Source organism: Anguilla anguilla, chromosome 2 (genome assembly GCF_013347855.1).
Source record: "Anguilla anguilla isolate fAngAng1 chromosome 2, fAngAng1.pri, whole genome shotgun sequence".
Classification (NCBI taxonomy): Eukaryota; Metazoa; Chordata; class Actinopteri; order Anguilliformes; family Anguillidae; genus Anguilla; species Anguilla anguilla.
Genome location: NC_049202.1, coordinates 21793738 through 21813276, shown reverse-complemented (window position 1 = coordinate 21813276; position 19539 = coordinate 21793738). Strand labels below are relative to the sequence as shown.

The following is a 19539-nucleotide window of genomic DNA, read 5'->3' as shown; positions in this document are numbered from 1 at the left end:
TGTGAATATGTGCATGTATGTGTATGTGAGCATACTTTACTTTCATCCTCTGTCTCTCTCTCTCTCTCTCTCTCTCTCTCACACTCTCTCTGTTTATATGTCTCTGTGTGTCATAGTTCCCACAACTTACATGGCTATATGATACACCTGCAGACCTTTTATCTTTTCTATGTGAAAGAGAAAGAATGAGATGAGCAGGTTGGCTGTCCCAGTCTGATGAGCAGTTTTCCACACATACAGGTGTGATGAGCAAGTGAGGTGTCCGGATGTGCTGTCCAGGTGTAAGCAGGTCTTCCTTATACGTTTGGTAAGTGAAGACACCCCAATAAGGTATTCACCAGGAATAAACTCAGCAAACACAGCCAGGTACCTGGGACAGCAAAGGAGACGCAACAGTGATACTCTCAGTAAAACTTCATAGTATGCAAGACATACTGTAAGTGCATGTAATTTAATTACAGAACAAACATTGTGCTCAGATATACTCTCATGATTATATCTTTAATTTCCATACAATATTTTGTTACCTGCATGGTGTCTGTGACTGGAGGAGCCCTCAGCTATAAAAGGTTTAAAAAACACAGTTAATGTCTATTTATATACTTGTAAATGGTAAATGGTAAATTTGTTGGGGGCGACATAGCTCAGGAGGTAAGCCCGATTGTCTGGCAGTCGGAGGATTGCCGGTTCAAACCCCGCCCTGGGCATGTCGAAGTGTCCTTGAGCAAGACACCTAACCCCTAACTGCTCTGGCGAATGAGAGGCATCAATTGTAAAGCGCTTTGGATAAAAGCGCTATATAAATGCAGTCCATTTACCATTTATATACTTGTGCTTTGAGTTTGTCACTCCTGTTCAGTTTTTCAGGCCTTTCCCCTACTTTATCCCCTATTTGGAATGCCCAATCATATATGGCCGTGCTCGTGCTGCAGTCTACGCCGTCATCGCAGGAGAGCGTAGACGAGCACGCTCGCCCCCTCCCCCAAAACGTGTGATGTCGCCGGCTGCTTCTTTATCACACTGCAGCCAAGCTCACGCAGATGTGAGTCAGAGGAAGACACATCTTGCTCAGCTTTTGGCAAGCAGGGTGCCCGGTCGACCAGCTGGGGTTGCTAGGGAGCAGTGACACGCCGATCCTGGCCGACTGCACCTTCCCTAACATGACGCTGCTGCCAAGTGACCGTCGGCCTGGGGAGCAATCGGCCACAGTCAGCACTGGTGCAGTCCGGATGTATTCACAGTCTGATTCTCATCAAGGGTTGGGGGGACTGTGAGATCAGGGGAAAGGGGGTTGCTGGGGAAATTGCTGAATACTTGTATTACTTTTTGGGGGGGGTAGGGGGAGGGCTCAGCTCCTTTTTACGAGCTCCCCCTGGCTCTCTCGTAATTCGAACCCTTGTCCCATCCATGCACCAGAATTTCACACTAACAGGACAAGTAACCCAGCAGCCACTACACCTGTACAGCTTCTGAGTGTTCAAAGTTCAAAATTGTACCTTTAATTTGAAACTCCATGGTCAGGACGCCACCACTGGTGTCTGATTCTAATGTTGAATGTCTTGAACTGCACGGAGCCTTTAAAATATTTATATATATACATTTGAAAATATATACATTATTGTAAACACTTGCACAAACAAATATACATGTACAGGTAATCAAAATAAAGGAAACCATTGAGAAAATCTTAAAATCTTACAAATTTTAGTACGTACTTCCTCAGGCATGATTCATGAGTTCATTAGCAAACTACCATCCCGCGATGCCCACAGTTGTGTATAAAAATTCTGGGCAGGCCCAGCTGACCATTATTTTGGCTACCATGACAAGAAGAAGAGATATCAGTGACTTTGAAAGAGTGGTGGGTGTTGGGGCATGAATGGCAGGGGCATCAGTGACAAACTGCTGAACAGGCGAGGAATAGATGAGCAACCTTGAATCAGATGACAGACTACACATATCGATAAAACAGGAATAGTCCATTGAGAACTTTACAGAGAGAGATATGGATGGTGTTTCCTTTATTTTGACAGTCATGTACTCATGAACACAAATATTAGTATTAATATTAGTCACATGCACACAGATGTACTGTATATTCTAATGTACGCGTACATATGTCAAACATCGTCATTACTTCAATCATCAGTGATAGCTGTTAAGAGTTGAAATGTTTTTACCCATATTATTATATTTTATTATACAGGTTATATAAAAGGATGTATTCTGCCCTATTCAACATTACTTGTTATCTTCTATCTGAAATGGGCTGACTGACTAACTGTGTGAGTCAGGTGCCAATATATAACAGTCCAGAATCTTCCTCCAGGCCTTGAGAAAAAAAAAAGGAGTATGCAGCCGGATGGTGGAAACATTACATTGTATTTTTTTTTTTTTAGTATGGTGTTGACTTTGTCAGCAGGTGTGCACTTTCTGCAGAAATAAAGACCACTGTAACTGGAGTGCACAGTGTTTTTGTTACTGGATTGGGTGGGTCTTTCCTTCTCAAACCAACAGCTGTATCAGTGTTTTTCTTGCACTTACCGGTAGGCAGTAGAGTTTTTCACTGTCGCACACGTGCACCTCGCAGTGAAGCCAGACCGTTGACACCTTCTCCAGACGTTGAAAACGGAAGGAATGGAACTTGAACATGGACTTGCTGTCTTTGGCGTTCTCGAAGATGGTGACCGTTTTATCTGCCGAACAGCTTAAAAAACGTGACAGAAAGCAATCTCGTGAAAAGCAGTTTTGAAAACATATAAACTTTATACTGCATTCTTGTACATACATATTTGAACTCATATAATTATATTTAGACATTTTGTTAAAGGTTTGACTGACTGCCCATGTCCCTCACCACTCTTAGCATTTGCATTGACAAACTAAGATCAGGAAGAAGCTGTTTACCTGTTGATGATGAGACTCCAGCGCTTCCTGTCAGTGGAATAGGGTGAAGGTGTGGCCCAGCAATTGGTAATCACAACTTTGAATCTAAAAATGCAGAAGTCTGCCGTTACTTAGAGGGGAGATATACATGCGTATAACTGTACTTTAGTTTATAATTTACATTCTTTCTTGCTATGTCAATGCAATATAGTTTCTGCTCCACCTGAGACAGACAAACTGACTGAACTCACAGAATACTCAGGTGTGCGCATTCTTGTGCGCATTATGTCTACATCACATCTCACGTATAACGCGTGCATTTCTTTATGTTGACATCATGAGCACATCATGCTTGTTTCACATGCCAATATGTGAGAGGAGGCCAATCAGGTCAATGTCTGGTCCAGAGGCGTAATTCCCCACCTGTTGCTCAGTCCCTTTGCTTCAATCCCAATAAAAACCTCAGAGCCAATCTCTGATGTGTCGATCACAAAGGGAGCGTCCTTAGCGTACAGGAACTTAGAATTCTTTAAAAATAAAAGTATAGATGAAATCCCACCGAATCTTATTCAATAATCAAACTGCTACTAAACACAAAGCAATTATCAGCAGGTATTGCAGTATCTCCATTAGAGGTCAGCAGAGTGCTAAGCATTTGTTATTACAGTGTTTTAACACTGACTAGTTTCAAAATGTTAAAACATACCTTTATGCAGGACTCATTACAGCAGTTCAAAAATATTCAAATTACACTTGCTTATGCCTGAAATTATGGTAGTTTTGAATGCATTGATTTAAGACCACACAGATACTGAGATGATTTCAGATCATATGCACATGAATGACAAAGATGAGATGCTATTAATAATGAGCAGCGTTGCAATACTCACGGTGAACACGTTCATAGATAACTGAGATTTAAATGTGCCTATACTTCCGTTGTTGACATAAACTGTTGCCACTCTGGAAAAAGCAAAAGTGTCAATAAAAACACTGCCAGTCGGTCAGTGAGATTGCAGGCGCTCTCCACAATGTGTTGGTGCCAGTGAGGCAGTTTTGCCTGCAGGTCTCACCTTTGACTGAACACAGCGTTGTTCACCAAGTACGCAGCTCGATACGTGCAGCTGAAGGTGTAGTTGACAGGCTGGTTCCTGACTGTCAGGGAAGTGTCGTTGGACACTATTGAGTTATAGAACACGTATTTGGGGTCCTTACCCCCCATGTACTGAGAAAAGAAAATAAAACACCAGGTAATGGGAGTTTGCCAACACTCAAAAAAATAACTAATTGGTTCAATGTATTTTTATTATGTGGCACGTTTCTATGTAAAATAATTAGATTAATCCAACTGTATCTTACCATGCTCATTACATGTCCAACCTGTTAAATTTACATTAACCTAATGAGTGAAACATATGTATGCTTAGAAACATGTTATATTTAAATAAAGCCAACATGGTTGTTTTATGCTGAATCAATTAGTGCCCATAAGCAGGTTTTTGAGTGAATAAGGTTGCTCTATAAATACATCCACACTTCCCCAACATCGTAATGAGGAGAGCACATACGCAGTAAGATCCAGGGTAAATTTACCTCTAACTGAGCACATATGAGTCCAATAGGGACCACAGAGTTGATTTAGCACTGAACATTTTACTGTGAACCAAAAGCAAGAACATGTATTTAGTGAAACAAATCTGCCTTCCATTTGCGTTTATGGTTTAAGTCAATGAGATCTTCCAGCAGCTATCTATATCACACTGCAAGGATTATCGCATCTCTGACAGTGAGATACTGTACAGTTCTGGCGGGTCAGCTACACAACCTTTGACTGTATCCCAAAATAGAAGTCTCTCACCTCTGACAATGTCCCGCAGTAGGAGTGGTTTTTGGGGGTCAGGTCAGGAATGGTGAAGCGGTAATACCCCAGAATGTTGACGCCGCTGTAGCACACCCCCCCTAGAGACAGATGTTCTACCTCCCAGCCGTACGGACACTCGGGCACGTTGGCGATAATGGTGTTGGGAAAACAGGAGATCATAACGTAATCTGAAAAGAAACAAACAGAAAGCCTGGAGTTAATTTGAACGTGGCTTAATAATGCCTCGCGTGTGACACGGCCAGAATGCTTTCACTGTCTCTGGAGACCAATTAAAGGAAATATTTGCATAAATGATGTAAGAGCTGAATCTACTTAAATGGTGTTACTCGATCTTCATGTTACCCAGGAAGACAACCTCCTGAACAAAATTCTTGTTATATCTGGATGTTTTTTTCAGTGTACGAATAGCAGTAATAACAATGACAACAATAACAAAAACAGCAAAAAGGTCAGGACTTACCTGAGTGGACTACCATTGTTTCAGAATAAAAGTTTGTTATGCTTTATCAGCTGCTTCACATCAACGTCACCACCGTCATCATTTTTATTTGTAAATTCATATATATATTTGAAGAATTTTTGTTAATATCTCATCCTTAAGGTCACTTCACAGGCAGTATAGCAATGCTCATAGATGCATATACATATACATACAAAACATGTGAGTAAATACAATACAACCATTACTATGAGCAGCACAGTAAACCGAGTGGTGGGGAGAGGGTGTAAAATGAGTTGATGCATTAAAAGGTATGCATTTAATTGAGATCTTCATGAAGAAATAGTACTGGTCCTGACAGACCTGCTTCTTCATTTACTGCTGATTGTTATCCCCATGCACCTGCAGTATTCAACAATCAGCAATCTCTTCTGAACATCTGAGCTGATTTTTAAAAAATGCCTTAACAGATTAAAAGGAAGATGAGTGCACAAGTTTTTTTGCTGTCATAGTACTCGCCTGCTTTCTGTGGAGAACAGGCCCACACAACAGGCAGGAGTACCATTAATACACTGATGGCAGCCATTTTCTACCCTGCAAAGGAGCACAAGTCCAAGATTATTGTATTCTGAAAACTTTACGATGCCTGGTGCTTCTCACACTACTGCCCTGAAACTCACGCAAAGAACTGTATTAACAGCTGCAATAACTTACTCAACACTTCAAGACCAGTTCAACCAACACCCAACCCTCATTCAGAGTTCAGCACTCTATCAGCTACTCCACATGGCTGGCTCATTAAAAGAGACAGAAAAATATCAGCACCATGTTTTGCATATTTACACACAGATAACATAGTTACTAACAACAATATAAGACTGATGAGTGGCAACATGAATCAAGACAGATATTCAGATACATATTATGTATAACAGGGCTGTGCTGGAGGTTTTCACTCCAACTCAGCACGAAGCACATCTCATTCAACAGCTAGAGATATCAAAGAGCTAATAATTAGTGTGACAAATTACAGTTAGGTTACAGTTATCCTGCAAGACGGTAGATCTCCAGGAACAAGGTCGACAGCCGTGAGGTATAACATGTAATAAACATTCATAACTACAGACTTTAACATTCAGAATAAAAGCTTGTTATACTTTACCAGCTGCTTCACACGAAGAGAAGCCTCGGCAATTGGATTTGTCTAGTGGCAGAGACGCATGTCTTCGGTGACCCTGTGACAGCACCCTTGTCCACAGCTGGCCCACCTTAGCACTGAGATCTGTGCGCATCACTGTGAGGCTTTTATAGCCTGCTGGATAAATCTAGCCCCTGTGTGGTTACTCTTAGAGAGTGGCATTGTGGGTCATTGCACAAAAGGTTTCTGTGCTTGTCAGTCATTGACATTCAAATTACAATGCTCTCCAGGGAAGATGGCACCACTTAGGCCGTACATTACTGGCAAACTGCTTTTTTGCGCTTTTATCTCACTCTTCCCATTTTTCTGCTCTCAATGTTGTTTGGGCGTTACTTTCATATCACCCACAAAATTTTAATTCCCATTATTTCTGAAAGCATGAAAACGAATTGAGATGACACACAAAATGCTCACAGCCTGAGTGGTGGGCGGTGGAGGGGTGGGGGAATAATCAAATTCAGTGAGTCAGAAAGTCCAAATGTCCAACCCTTGAAAAGAGAGTGTCGTTTTTCAAACCTCAGGATATATAACCCCCCCCCCCCAGGTGAGTCACAAGTCTACAGGGTCTACTGAACAGTGTCACAGGGTTTAAACTGCTATTGCAGCCCATTCCCACCCACCCAGGACTTCACAACCAATGGGGTGGTTAAGTAAGTTCAGTGCATGTCATTAAGCTTGCCTTTGTCCACCTTTCAAAAGGTACGGCCAATTTAATGCAGTCCCCGGACCAGGTATTCATCTCATCACAGTAGAAGATGAGGACAAAGAGATTTCTTTAACCATTGAGGACGGCCATGATAAAATGGATTAGGAATCTGGTTTTATGTTACTTTGCCGTCCTCAGTACGCCTAAAGGCCAAGATAGAAAAGGACTATGCCCCACAATACGGCCTGTTAAAAAAACCCCCAAAGAACCTGGTCTGCTTCATGGGTTGAAAGTGAAAAAAACATATTGTAGTCCAGAGCAGCCATTACAAACATATATGAAGAGTCCTGGCTGGCCCTCATCAAGAAGCCACCTCTGAGCGAATTAAAGAGCGGAAAGACATTCTTTCCCTTTTATGTGATGTAAGCATTCCTCAAGGCCTCGGAAACCTCAGTTCTGCAGTTATAGTATAAGAAGTATTTATTAACTTATTTCATTTAGGTTAACTCTGTATTATTCCAATATTGGTTGGAATGAGAAATCTTATTTATTTTTGTGCATTGTGGCTGGGTTCTATCACCCTTGAATCATACTAAACCAACTGTCCATTGAATGAGACATTAGTTTGAGGTCCTGACTTGCTGTGGTCATTAAAGATCCCACAACAGTTATCGCAGTGAGTAGGGGGTTCCCCGTTAGCCTGGCTAAATTTCTAGCCTGGCTCACTTAGCCTGTCACTTAATCGTCACTAGTTTAATTGGCTAAAAATCGTTCTTTCCCTCTCCACCTCAGCTGATGTGTTGATCATTCGGACGCAAAATGGCTGCCGTGCATTACCCAGGTGAGTACTACACATTGGTGGCAGTTGAGGAGAGTTTCCGCCTCATCACTGTGAAGCGCTTTTAGAGTGAGAAAAGCACTATAAAAATACAAGTCATTATTATTATTATTATTATTATTGGCGGCACGGTGGTGCAGTGGGTAGCACTGTCGGTTCACAGCAAGAAGGTTTGGGTTCGAATCTTGGCTTGGGGCCTTTCTGTGTGGAGTTTGCATGTTCTCCCCATGTCTCCGTGGGTTTCCTCCGGATACTCCGGTTTCCTTCCACAGTCCAAAGACATGCAGGTAGGCTAATTGGAGAATCTAAAATTGCCCATAGGTATGATGGTAAATGGTAAATGGACTGCATTTATATAGCGCTTTTATCCAAAGCGCTTTACAATTGATGCCTCTCATTCACCAGAGCAGTTAGGGATTAGGGGTTAGGTGTCTTGCTCAAGGACACTTCGACATGCCCAGGGCGGGGTTTGAACCGGCAACCCTCCGACTGCCAGACAATCGGTCTTACCTCCTGAGCTATGTCGCCCCTGAGTGTGTGAGTGAATGGTGTGTGTGCCCTGCGATTGATTGGTGGCCTGTCCAGGGTGTATTCCTGATCTCGCCCATGTGCACACTGGGATAGGCTCCAGCACCCCCCGCGATCCTGCTCAGGATAAGAGGGTATAGATAATGAATGGATGGATGGATTATTATTATAATAATAATAATAATAATAACAATTATTATTATTATTATTATTATTATTATTATTACCTTTGTTCCTAATTCCCGTTGTGCTACTGCCTATGTTGTTCTATTGCATGTAGTTACTCTTGTTTTTACATGAGATGTTTTAGGTTACTGGACACAAGGGTGCAAAAATCTAAGATCAGAGTTTCAAGATTTTCACTGCCTTCCAGAATATTTATTCTGCTTTTTCCACAAAGTTTTCCCTGCTCTCTCTAGTTGTTTCGATACACTTGCTGACAGTCTCAGTCCAGTAAGATGATTTTGTTAATTAATGAACTGTTTCTGAATCATACTAAACCAAAGGCACCACTTTCCAAGTGTTTTGTGCAAAATGATTTACTTCATTGGTAGGGGAGGGATGAACTGAGGTGGTAATCCTGGTGTAAGGCTGGCTGGTCTCCGTGCAGTTGTATTCAGTAACTGGTACAGGTTGCTGACTTTTCTTTAAGCTAATTATGTGCTGAGGAGCTCTGAGTGAAATGGATGTTATCACCCAGGTGGAGGATGCACATACGCATGCACATACAAACTTCTGGGTAATTATCTATTTTGACATTAAAAACAAGGCTGTCATGATCAGAGAGGTCTTTCAGTGATGGTTAAGTGAGTGGAGACACACAGATGGATCTCTCTCTCACACACAGACACACACACACACTCTCTCTCTCTCTCTCTCTCTGTCTTTCTCTCTTTCACACACGCACACACACACACACACACACACACACAGACTTCAAACTGGAAAATTAACTTCTGGATCATTTTCCATTTTGGCATTAAACACCAAACTCACAGCTGGTTCATTCAGAGTTGTCTTTCAGTAAAGGTTCAGAGAGTACAGACACCTAGATGGATATCTCCACATGGAAACTGAGATGAGCAGACAGGGTGAAGGGACTGAATTAGAGATAAAGGAGGATCTTCTCCTGTATGAGGAAGTGACAAGGGCAGGTAACAGCAGGTACGGCTGCCTACGAACCAAGACTGACGCTTCGATAAAGCCGTGACGGCAGAATTCAAGCCCCCACACCTCTGATCCTCCCCCCTGTCCCCACCTCAGCCTGTGGGACTGGCTGAGATTCTTAATCTCACAAAATTCACAGAGATTCAGTTACACCCCCATCCCCGCTGTGCCACAGTGAGTGAGAGGTGGGTATTGTCCACAGAGGGGGTGCGTGTCCTAAGAGCCTGCGCTCCCCCCCGTACTTTATCTGAGCACGGTGCTTTTGGCTACGCATTCGGTCTTATCGTGTCAGAGGTGATGATCTCTGTGGGAGGTGCTCCAAACAAACATGATGATTGATAATAAAGGTCATTCAAATTTATCGTGTCAGAGGTGATGATCTCTGTGGGAGGTGCTCCAAACGAACACGATGATTGATAATAATGCTCGTTCAAATTTTTTAGCTTCATTTTTTTTTTTACCTTTGACTCAATATATCCATGCAAATCCACACAAACACTATTATGAAGAACTGTTCCTGATGACAACCATTTCTAGAAAATAAAAAAGCTCCAGTTTCTTAACCAATCACATGTCTTAGATGTTAATTCACTGTGCCTGAGGAGAGGTCCTTACCTAATTAAACAAACATGGAATTCTTATAGAAACGGTGCACAACAAGGGCTGATCCATTTCAGGATATTGTGCCAACTTCTCCTCTTAAATATTTCATTTACTTAATCATGTCTTGATCTGACATTTGAAATAAAAGCCCCAGCTACAGCCACAGACTGCAAGCGTATCCTAAAGATTTCACTGTGCTCAAGTATAGCCACAAGCCAGAATAGGGTATAGAGCAGTCAGAAAACTAAAATGGTAACTGGTTGGAACAAAAATAAGCATGCAGACTGAATTTCTAGGACTGGAGTTGTCCACCCCTGCCTTGTAGTGACAGCAAACAAAACTGGTGGAATCTGCATCATAAAGGTCAGTCTGGTGGAAGGCATTTAGCGTATAGGACCCATGTCCATGTGTCAAGAGAACTTGTTCACACAGTGTGAATGCATGTATTCATGTTTGCAATATGTCTCAAATAAAAAAGAAGTACATCACAAAACACAGGAAAATGGCCAGTGTTCATCCAATAGGTACCATATGTACTCTCTAAGAGTTAATTTAACTATAAGGATTTTAGTGTGTAGGCCAATGAGATAAAGAATAACAATTCTGGCTATTTTTATTTTCTTGATTTATCATATTTGCGCATTTATTTTTATATAATCATAATTTAACACTGGATTTCTAATATACAGTTCAGAGGTTCTGAGCTGTTCCAGAAGTCAACTGGGACAGAATTAAGAATTTATGTTGAGTTGACATATTGGGAAATCAATAAAATGTGTGAACGTTACTAAAGAAGTGTTCCTCAATGTGCAATCTAAGCCTCTATAAAATGCACAATATTGTGAAAGTCATAAAAAATTAACCCAATTTAATTATTGAAATGTTTGTCTTCCGCAAGAGGAATCTTGAGGTGCATGACCAACAAACCTTTGTGAACCCTACAGCTGTTTCCAGCAACAGAAGGCAATAGTGGTAAATACTTTTAACCTAAAAATCCAAAATTACATTACATTACAGGATTTAGCAGACACTCTTATCCAAAGCGACTTACACAACTTTTTACGTAACTTTTACTTTGTATCCATTTATACAGCTAGATATATACTGGAGCAATGCAGGTTTAACTACACAATGGCAGTGTCCCACTTGGGAATTGAGTCTGTGACCTGTAACAAGATTACTACAAAAGAGTATATTTGTAGGGGGTGAAGTGAATTGGTCCATTAGTGCGTACACTTATTTGAGGGCATAATTATATTTCAGCTGTTACAATGTTTTTCTTTTTAGCTGTAGCCATGTTTTATAACTTGCAATCTTGAATGATGATATACACTCAGTGGCCACTTTATTAGGTTCATTTTTCTAGACAAGGATAGGACTCCCTTTTGCCCCCAGAACATCCTGAATTATTTGCAGCATTGATTCAATAAGGTGGTGGAAACAGCATTATGCAGTTCCTGCTGATTTTTCAGCCACACACGCATGTTGCAAACTTCTCATACTACCGCATCCGAAAGGTGCTCTGTTGGACTGAAATCGGGGGGACTGGGAAGGCCAATGGAGCAAACTAAAATCACTGTCATGCTTGCCGAACCAGCCTGAGATAATGTGACTCCATTAGAAAAAGGGCACACTGTGGCCATAAAGGGATGCCAATGGTCAGCAACCATGCTTAGGTATGCTATGACATTCAGATGATGTTAAAGGCCCTAATGTGCGGCAAAAAAACATTTCCCTTGCCATAACACCATGACCACCAGCTTGCATCATTGACACCTAGCAGGATGGATCCATGGAGTCATGCTATTTATGCAGAATTTTGACCCTACCATCAGACAAGGCAACGTTTTTCTAATCTTCTGTTGTCTGATTTTGGTGATCACTTACCCATTGTGGCCTCATCTTCCTGTTCTTAGCTGCTGCTGTAGCCCACTTGCTTCAAGGTTCAACATTCAGTACGTTCAGAGATGGCCTTCTGCACACCACTGTTGTAAACAACTGTTATTTGAGCATTTGCGGTTCTCACCCACCAAACTGCCACTCACAGGATTGTTTGTCTCATTTCTTTGTTTATCACACAGTGTGTGGGCAGCTGCTGGATGCTGGAACGACCATGTGTGGCACTAGCAATCATACTGCGGTCAAAGTTGCTAAGATCACGTGTCTTGCCCAGTATAATATTTGGTTGAACAACAGCTAAACCTCTTCACCATGTCTTCATGCTTTATATACTGAGTTGTGTAAGAAACCCCTCAGATACACCAAACAGTGTAGCAAAGTATCTGAGTGGCGAAGGAACAAATGTAGCCTTACCCGGCAGTACTGCAACAGGATTAATTTAATGATATCTCGGTTGTCTGACACCAAAATAATGTTTTAACCATTCCTCTATACTAACAGTTTTACATAGAAAGAGACTGCAAATGATCTGCTAGTAGTGTGCCTCAATACAGACTGTTATGCAGAGATGCCTCTGGTTTGTGTAGCCTGTATAGATACAATTGTGTATCTTGCTATGGCATTAGTGCATAGGTGAGTGACTAAGGGGTGCTGATAATCTGAGTTCTAAGTGTATGTAAGGAGCTTAAAACGGTTAGGTGTGCAGTAGAAAGACTCAAAGACAAATGCCAGGTTAAAGTGAATACTGGCAATACACAATGTTGCAAAATGTGTATGTAGTGCCATGGCTACACGTAAATGGCACGCAGGAGACCATACTGAGGAGTCTCCTTGAATCATTCCACTTTTCCCCCTATATACTCAAGAATCGAAGGAAAAACCCAAGTCATCAAAGTAAGAAACAATCATAACAAAACATTATTGATCCTGCTTGCACTATTTCTGTAAGCCTATCACACCGAGGTAACCTTTGTAGTTGGCTGCTGACTCATAACTGTTCACTTTTGAATGGTGTTCTTTAGTCAGCGCCCACTGTACAACACCATCAAAGACACCCACTTAAGGTTTGCATAATGCTGATCTAGTAGAATGTTTAGGAACTGCCATCACTGTGGCACTGTGTTTTTATCAAACCCTGCTGACTCCCTGTCAGCACTGTAAACTCAGTCTGTTGTCCTTTGGGGGTCTGATAATGGGAACACAACTGTAAACCATCCAACAGTTGCAGCCACATGATTTACTGTTTGGAGGTGCAGGCTATTTGTGTGAAGGAGCAGGGGTACATCATAAATAAAATAATAATAATAATAAGAAGAATAATAATGAATTTAGAGAACATAATTACTTTGATGAAACATGCCCTCACTGACAGGTGGGCATTGGAGAGCAGACATCTCAAACAAGTCGACTACATGTACTATTATACATCTATTACTCCATAACCTGTGCATTAACATCTGGCTGAATGTTCATGGGTCATTTATACAGATATTTTAAGGCTGCTGTTTAGAAGAATCCGTATTCAGGTATTTGTCACGATTTGAACCCCTGCTTGAAATATATTCGTACATTATTTAATGGTGAGTAGAGCAGTCTGCTGGGCTGTTACTGTTTCCAGTCTAAGATTTCTCTGTGCTGATGTTCTAGTATGGACTGTCCTTGCCTAGCACTGTTAGTTTCACCAGCATTCTCATCAGCCAATCAGAGTGTATTTAATCATGCTACAGCTGAGAATTTTCTGGCACCACCAATATATTAGCACCATTATTAATCAGATGTCACAGATCACTGTTTTATTGGCAAAGTGCATCCCTGGAGTTTCATAGTACCACTGATGCAGTGTAACCAAAACCCAGCTATTTTTACTTTGACCACTTGGGGCAGACTGAAGTCCTTTGTATGTCAAACAGAATTCATGGAAATAAATTGGTCTAGCTAGACATGAAGCTAGATTCATGATGATTCATGATTCATGATTAATTCTCGTAAGATTCCACCCAGAATCCCCATCTGTGACATGGCTCTTTTTGAGCCCTTCAGAAATGTATTTAACCTGAGTTACTTTCATTTACTGCTGAATAATTGCCATGAGAATAGGTAATGTAAGGGTTAGGAGCAACAGCTGAACAAATAGAAAATGTAATAAATAACTTTTTTATAACATCTGATGATTATGCAAGATTTTAGCATTGGTTGCAGTGGTTTAGGGACATGTGAGTGTCTGCACAAAATACAAACAAGATGGAATGCACACCTTAACAAATAAAACAGTTTTTGCACAGTGTGCCTTTGTACGAGATTTGGCAGCACTGCACTTGTGTACTCCAAGTTTGAATAAAATACATTACCAAATGTATAACACTGGGTTAGAGTGGCTGTCTAGGTCTAGGAAACCTGCTGTTTGGTGATGCACTGTGAAAACTTGCTGCAAAGGGCTTCTCAACTCTGCCAACCACATACCCCCAACAAAGATGTGTGTGGCACTTCTTGGAAATTTGGGGGGGGGGGGGGGGGGGGACTTGTGTGGTCAAAAAAGGATGCAGTTCAGACCCTTTGATAGGGTTCCCTCACTAATAAACAGATTCTCCCAATGTTCTGTATTCACTCATTCAATTAATTAAAATTACTGTTTTATTTTGCTGCATTTGCTAATTTGGTCAGGTGCTTATGGCAGATTACTGAACAACGTAGTCATTGCGATAAATGAGTTCTATATATAACATTCTGTTGAGGGGAAGAACAGCCTGCCATCAGCCACTTCTTTTTGTCTGAGGTCTAAGGTATGCACCAAGCATCTAAATGTGACACCCTTTTATGCAGATTGTTTTTTTTTTTTACATGATTTGCTTTTAACTGTATGTGCACTATGTTTTCACTGTATTTGTATATTTGTTGTATAATGTGTGATAGTGTTGATATAAGGATTAATTTCAAGATTGTGTTGTTTTGATTTCACCACATTCTTTGTCTCTGCAAACGGCAAGAACAAATAAAGCAACAAGAATGATATTGATACATACTGTGAGTAAGTATAATCACACACACGCACACACACCTAATGCACAGGTGGATAATGTAATGATTATATGCAAATACACTGGTCCTCTGTGTGTATGTGTGAGGTGCATATGTGTGTGTGTGAAGAGGGTTACTTCAGTTTAGGCAATGAAAGTGTACTGAATACTGATCACTTCAGTCTCTTTTGTGAGTCTTCACATCTGACAGCTTTTTTGTACACGGTCTGGCAAGCATCATGGTTTCCTTTCGCAGATCATGTGGTTCCAGTCGCCTGAACAAAGAAATACTGGGGACAACGGTCTCTGGTAACTGGCCACGAAAGCACCACTAGTCCAGGCGGCACTGTGCTTGGCAGGCCGAGAGAGGAACAGAAATAGTGATTGGGCAGTTTAGATTTTTTTAAAATAACAAATAGGTAAATGCATACGCAAAGCTTCGAGCAGACGAAGGAAGGTGCCGAAATAAAGGCAATGAAATTGCATGCAGCAACCACAGTCACCAACTGAAACAGCGCCGTCGGGCGTTGGTAAATTGCAGCGACGCGGACGTCAGTGAAAGCATGCGGTGTAGAGCTGCTGCGGCAGTGCTGATGTTGAATTGTTGTTAGCTGTGTGAGCTAGCGAGCAGCATACTGTGTCTTCAAGGACGAAAACCGGTGACATCCTCTGTAAATTCATCAGACATGGTGCAACCAGACGTTTTCACAAAGGTAAGGATTTTAACTCGTAAAGTAACATTTAAGTAGTAGTTGTGTAATGTGCCCAGCTAATAATCTGAATTCATAAAAACGTGTCCGTCAGTTTATAGCTAGCTGGAGGTTAGACGGCAGTGGCCCTTCCGCGTGCTTTGACACACACCCTAGTCAGAACCGATGTGCATGTGCCAACAGATCAAGGTGACAACTCTGATAAAGTTGTAATAAAATTATATGTTAGTTTGGCACCGTTAATCGTGAACTGAATTAATGTAACGATAGACAACAAGCTAGCAACATATCGTTAAATGCTGACGTTAAGTTACCTGTCTAGTACATGAACTTGCTTGCCGAACTAGGCATTCTAGCAAGCTAGTTGGCTACGAATTGCACATTAACAGAAACGCTGCCCTTGACACGGCTGCAAAACAACCTGCAATCGACACCAAACGACATGGCTAGCTACGTTTATACACTACAACTGTTATTCAATTAGCATTATCAATTCGTTTGTTTATTCCGGTTATGCCTAACACGCTGTCATGTTTTTGCAGTTAAAACAACAAATGCAACTGCAACAATGTACGTTAGCTCGCTACTGGCTAAGAAATGTGAATTAACGTCAGCAAGTGCACTTAGCATGCTAGCCAACTCAACGAACAAAAAGCCGTCGGACTCGAGAATGTACTAGCCTTCAGTATCGAACCAGTGAGCGTAGGTAGCGACTCAGCTCCGGCTAATCAGGAACCAGTTTGCGTTCATTAAGCGTCAGAGGTGACTAAAACTATAAGACGATGTGCAGTTTGTTTTGCAAGCATTACTACTACTAGCTAGCTAGTATTCTTGAAAAGACGCGGTTCATCTATTTGGCCAGATTTATCTTGGTGACTTCACCGTAGCTAATCTACTAACGTTACAACTGCTCCATCTGTCAAGCCTGGCTTTGCATTGTTGTCTGCTAAATTTGGGCCGCTTGTGAGACGGCTTAACTCCGCAAGCTAGCGCATTACTGCGAGGCAAGCACCAGAAATTTGAACAGACAGTTGTGTCTGACAGCCAGCCAGATAACGTGATTTCTTTAGAGGAAAATCCGTTTTGTCAGGACTCTGACAACATTCCCATTTTAGGGGCATGTGCTCATGAAAATTGGTATTAACTGAGAAAATAATGTAGGAGCACGTCTACTAATTGTGATTCATTTGTGTACGCCTACAATTTTCAGATGTTTGTGTAGAGTCCTGTTTTGATCATTCAGATCTATGGAAAAGATCCATTACTGTTGATATTGACATTTTAGTGTGTTCAGTCAGTATGCGTGAATACAGTGAACATGAAAATAAAAATTTTAAATGGTTATTTAGATGTCTTGTGTAAAACACAACTACAGACAGCTGTAGCCGAACTCCTTCGTATAATTTCAGTACCACGCAGCATATGAGCAGTAACGTTAAATGTGATTTAGGTAAGTTTGGAATATTGCAAAGCAGCTACAAAACCAGGACACGCAATTAGTTGCGGAAGTAACACTATTTGCGTATACCCACTGCAGCAAGCACTTTGCATGAACACTTCTTCATTTTACTGTTTTTTCTTCGTAGTATTAAAGCTGCACGTGTGTATGACAGGTGATGCAATTTTTGCAATACTGCGCTGTTTCAGCAGTTTAGCTGGTGCAATAAGCTCAGTGTGCATTTACACCCGTGCGATTGAACTGCAAATAATACTAATAATAATAATAATAATAATAATAATAATAATAATAATAATACAGCGAAAGTTTTATCTGGTCAAATAATTATGAGCAGAAGCCAGTTGTAATACATGCCTCTTGCACGTGACTGACCTGGTCTGTAATCAATTCAGGCTCACCATGAGGTGTATTTAAATATTGATGCTGCCTGTCTCTGTGTGTGTACCCGTTTTAAATAAGATTTGATTTTTGTTTCTTTTAATCTTCATGTGAAACTATTACTCATTAACTGTTTAACTGTTTATCAAAAACTATTAGCATTAGCATAACTACAGTAATGTATATATGTATGAATTAAGTGTAAAACAGTTTATGCACATTACCCAGGTCATCTAGTCTGTAGGCCTCTGCTATTCATCAGAACTGAAAATGTGAGATTACATAATTTTCACAGAATAGAGTTAAATTTCACAAATATATCCTTTCAGGTCTTATGAGTACAACTGATTGGACAGTTTTATGTCATGTTCACTGCATGCATTCATTGTTGTATTTAGACTTTATGGATTATGGTTGTGTGATGAAAAATAAAATTGGTCAAAAACAACTGCAAAGCTTCTCATGAGGACCTGGAAAAATAATGTGCTCCATTCTTTTACACAAAGCACTAGCTGCACTACCGTATTATAATTGCTACAGACAATACCACACCATATTGTCTAGCAGTCAGTAGCAGTCTGTGACCTAAATTCAGTTAGTAACAGTCTGCGCCCTGAAATAGACAATAGTAAATTCATATTAAGCAGCATGATGCTTAGTGACCCCAGACACATTTAGCATGGTTAAAGCCCCCCTCCCACCCCTATATTTTCCTCAACACACATTGGGGCTGGAAGGTTTTGGGCTGAAGGAGTCTCATTGTAAATGGAGGACATTATGTTGCAGGTATGTGTTTGGGGGTGGATAGCCTTATGTTCCAGGGGTCGTATTAGAAATGAAGGGCATTGGGGTGCAGGAATTGGGAATGGAGGACATTATGTTGCAGGGGTCTCATTTGGAGCAGATAAAATTATGTTGTTGAAATCTCATTGGGAGTGGATGGTGTTAAAATGCAGTTGCTGTTTCAGTAATGCTTGTCTTAAGTCCTAAGTTTACTGTATAGTTTCCTTGTTCCATTTCCCAGAAACATTTGAAATTTATGTATCTAGGGTGCCCTCAGAGGACGTATTAGTTCAGCATGGAGTTATTGTGTGCAAGCTGTAAAGCATACAGGGAAAACTTCAGAATTCTATTCACTATCAACGTTGTCTTCTAAGATCACGAACAAAAAAAAAAAAAAAAAAAATATTCAAAGCTGGTCTTAGAAATGACAGTTGGACTGTGTTGATTTTCCTGCTTTGTTTCATAATGTTCCAGTCAGTATGCCTAATTTCCTTAGCTATGACAGGCTAAGGAGTCTGTAAAGCCCTGGGTAATCTGTGGCCAATTCATGAAATGCAACAAAAATGAGTTAAATTTTGCATTACCTTTAAGAGACAAAATACAGAATTCCCATGAACATAGACTAGCGGATATAGTCTCTCTGTGTGTATGTATCGGCTTATCTCTCTCTTCTCACTTACTCCTTCTCAATCTCTCTCCCTCTGTATCTCTCTTTGTACCTCACATACCCATTTACCCTTTTTCTTTCCTACAATTTTTCTCCCTCTCTCTCTCTGTCTCTCTCTCTCTCTCTCTCTCAGTTGCTTAGTTACCTTGTTTGCTGCTGACTTTGGAAGAACCGAGCAAGCCAAGCCGCACAATATTTTTAGACGCCCAGTTTTTTTCACGACCTCATGCTGAATAGTAATTATGCTGACGGTATGATAATGATTATCGTTATAATGTGCCTGCTTCTTTTTGTTGTTGTGAGGAGGTAACAGCACACAAACCTTTATACCCAGGATTAAATCTCACATTTGGACATGTAAGTGAAAACCACAGCTGATGAACCGTTGCATTCGGTCAGTGTCTTTGCATTTGATACATATTTCATTTTTCATTTGCATAAT

General features: G+C 40.9%; 2 protein-coding genes across 4 annotated transcripts in view; one reads left to right on the top strand and one right to left on the bottom strand.

The window, feature by feature from the left end:
* Positions 1-53: 53 nt before the first annotated feature.
* Positions 54-6478, bottom strand: tectb (tectorin beta). 3 transcript variants are annotated; one of them, XM_035402243.1, is made up of 11 exons: positions 6370-6478; positions 5727-5801; positions 4745-4935; positions 3960-4111; positions 3777-3879; positions 3310-3413; positions 2908-2991; positions 2545-2707; positions 1497-1575; positions 528-560; positions 54-370 (listed from the first exon to the last, which is right to left on the bottom strand). In XM_035402243.1, exons 2-11 carry the CDS (start codon positions 5791-5793, stop codon positions 297-299), a joined length of 1050 nt encoding a protein of 349 aa, XP_035258134.1. In that variant the 5' UTR covers positions 5794-5801; positions 6370-6478; the 3' UTR covers positions 54-296. The 3 variants fall into 3 exon arrangements, with proteins under 3 accessions (XP_035258134.1, XP_035258143.1, XP_035258152.1); XM_035402252.1 differs by having other exon boundaries at positions 3777-3849; XM_035402261.1 differs by lacking the exon at positions 5727-5801 and having other exon boundaries at positions 6370-6465.
* An 8920-nt stretch (positions 6479-15398) lies between these two features.
* Positions 15399-19539, top strand: part of gpam (glycerol-3-phosphate acyltransferase, mitochondrial) — a 34983-nt gene continuing 30842 nt past the window's right edge. The window contains exon 1 of the mRNA XM_035400028.1: positions 15399-15813. The gene's annotated coding sequence lies outside the window, so the exon portion shown is untranslated. The remainder of the gene's footprint in view (positions 15814-19539) is intronic.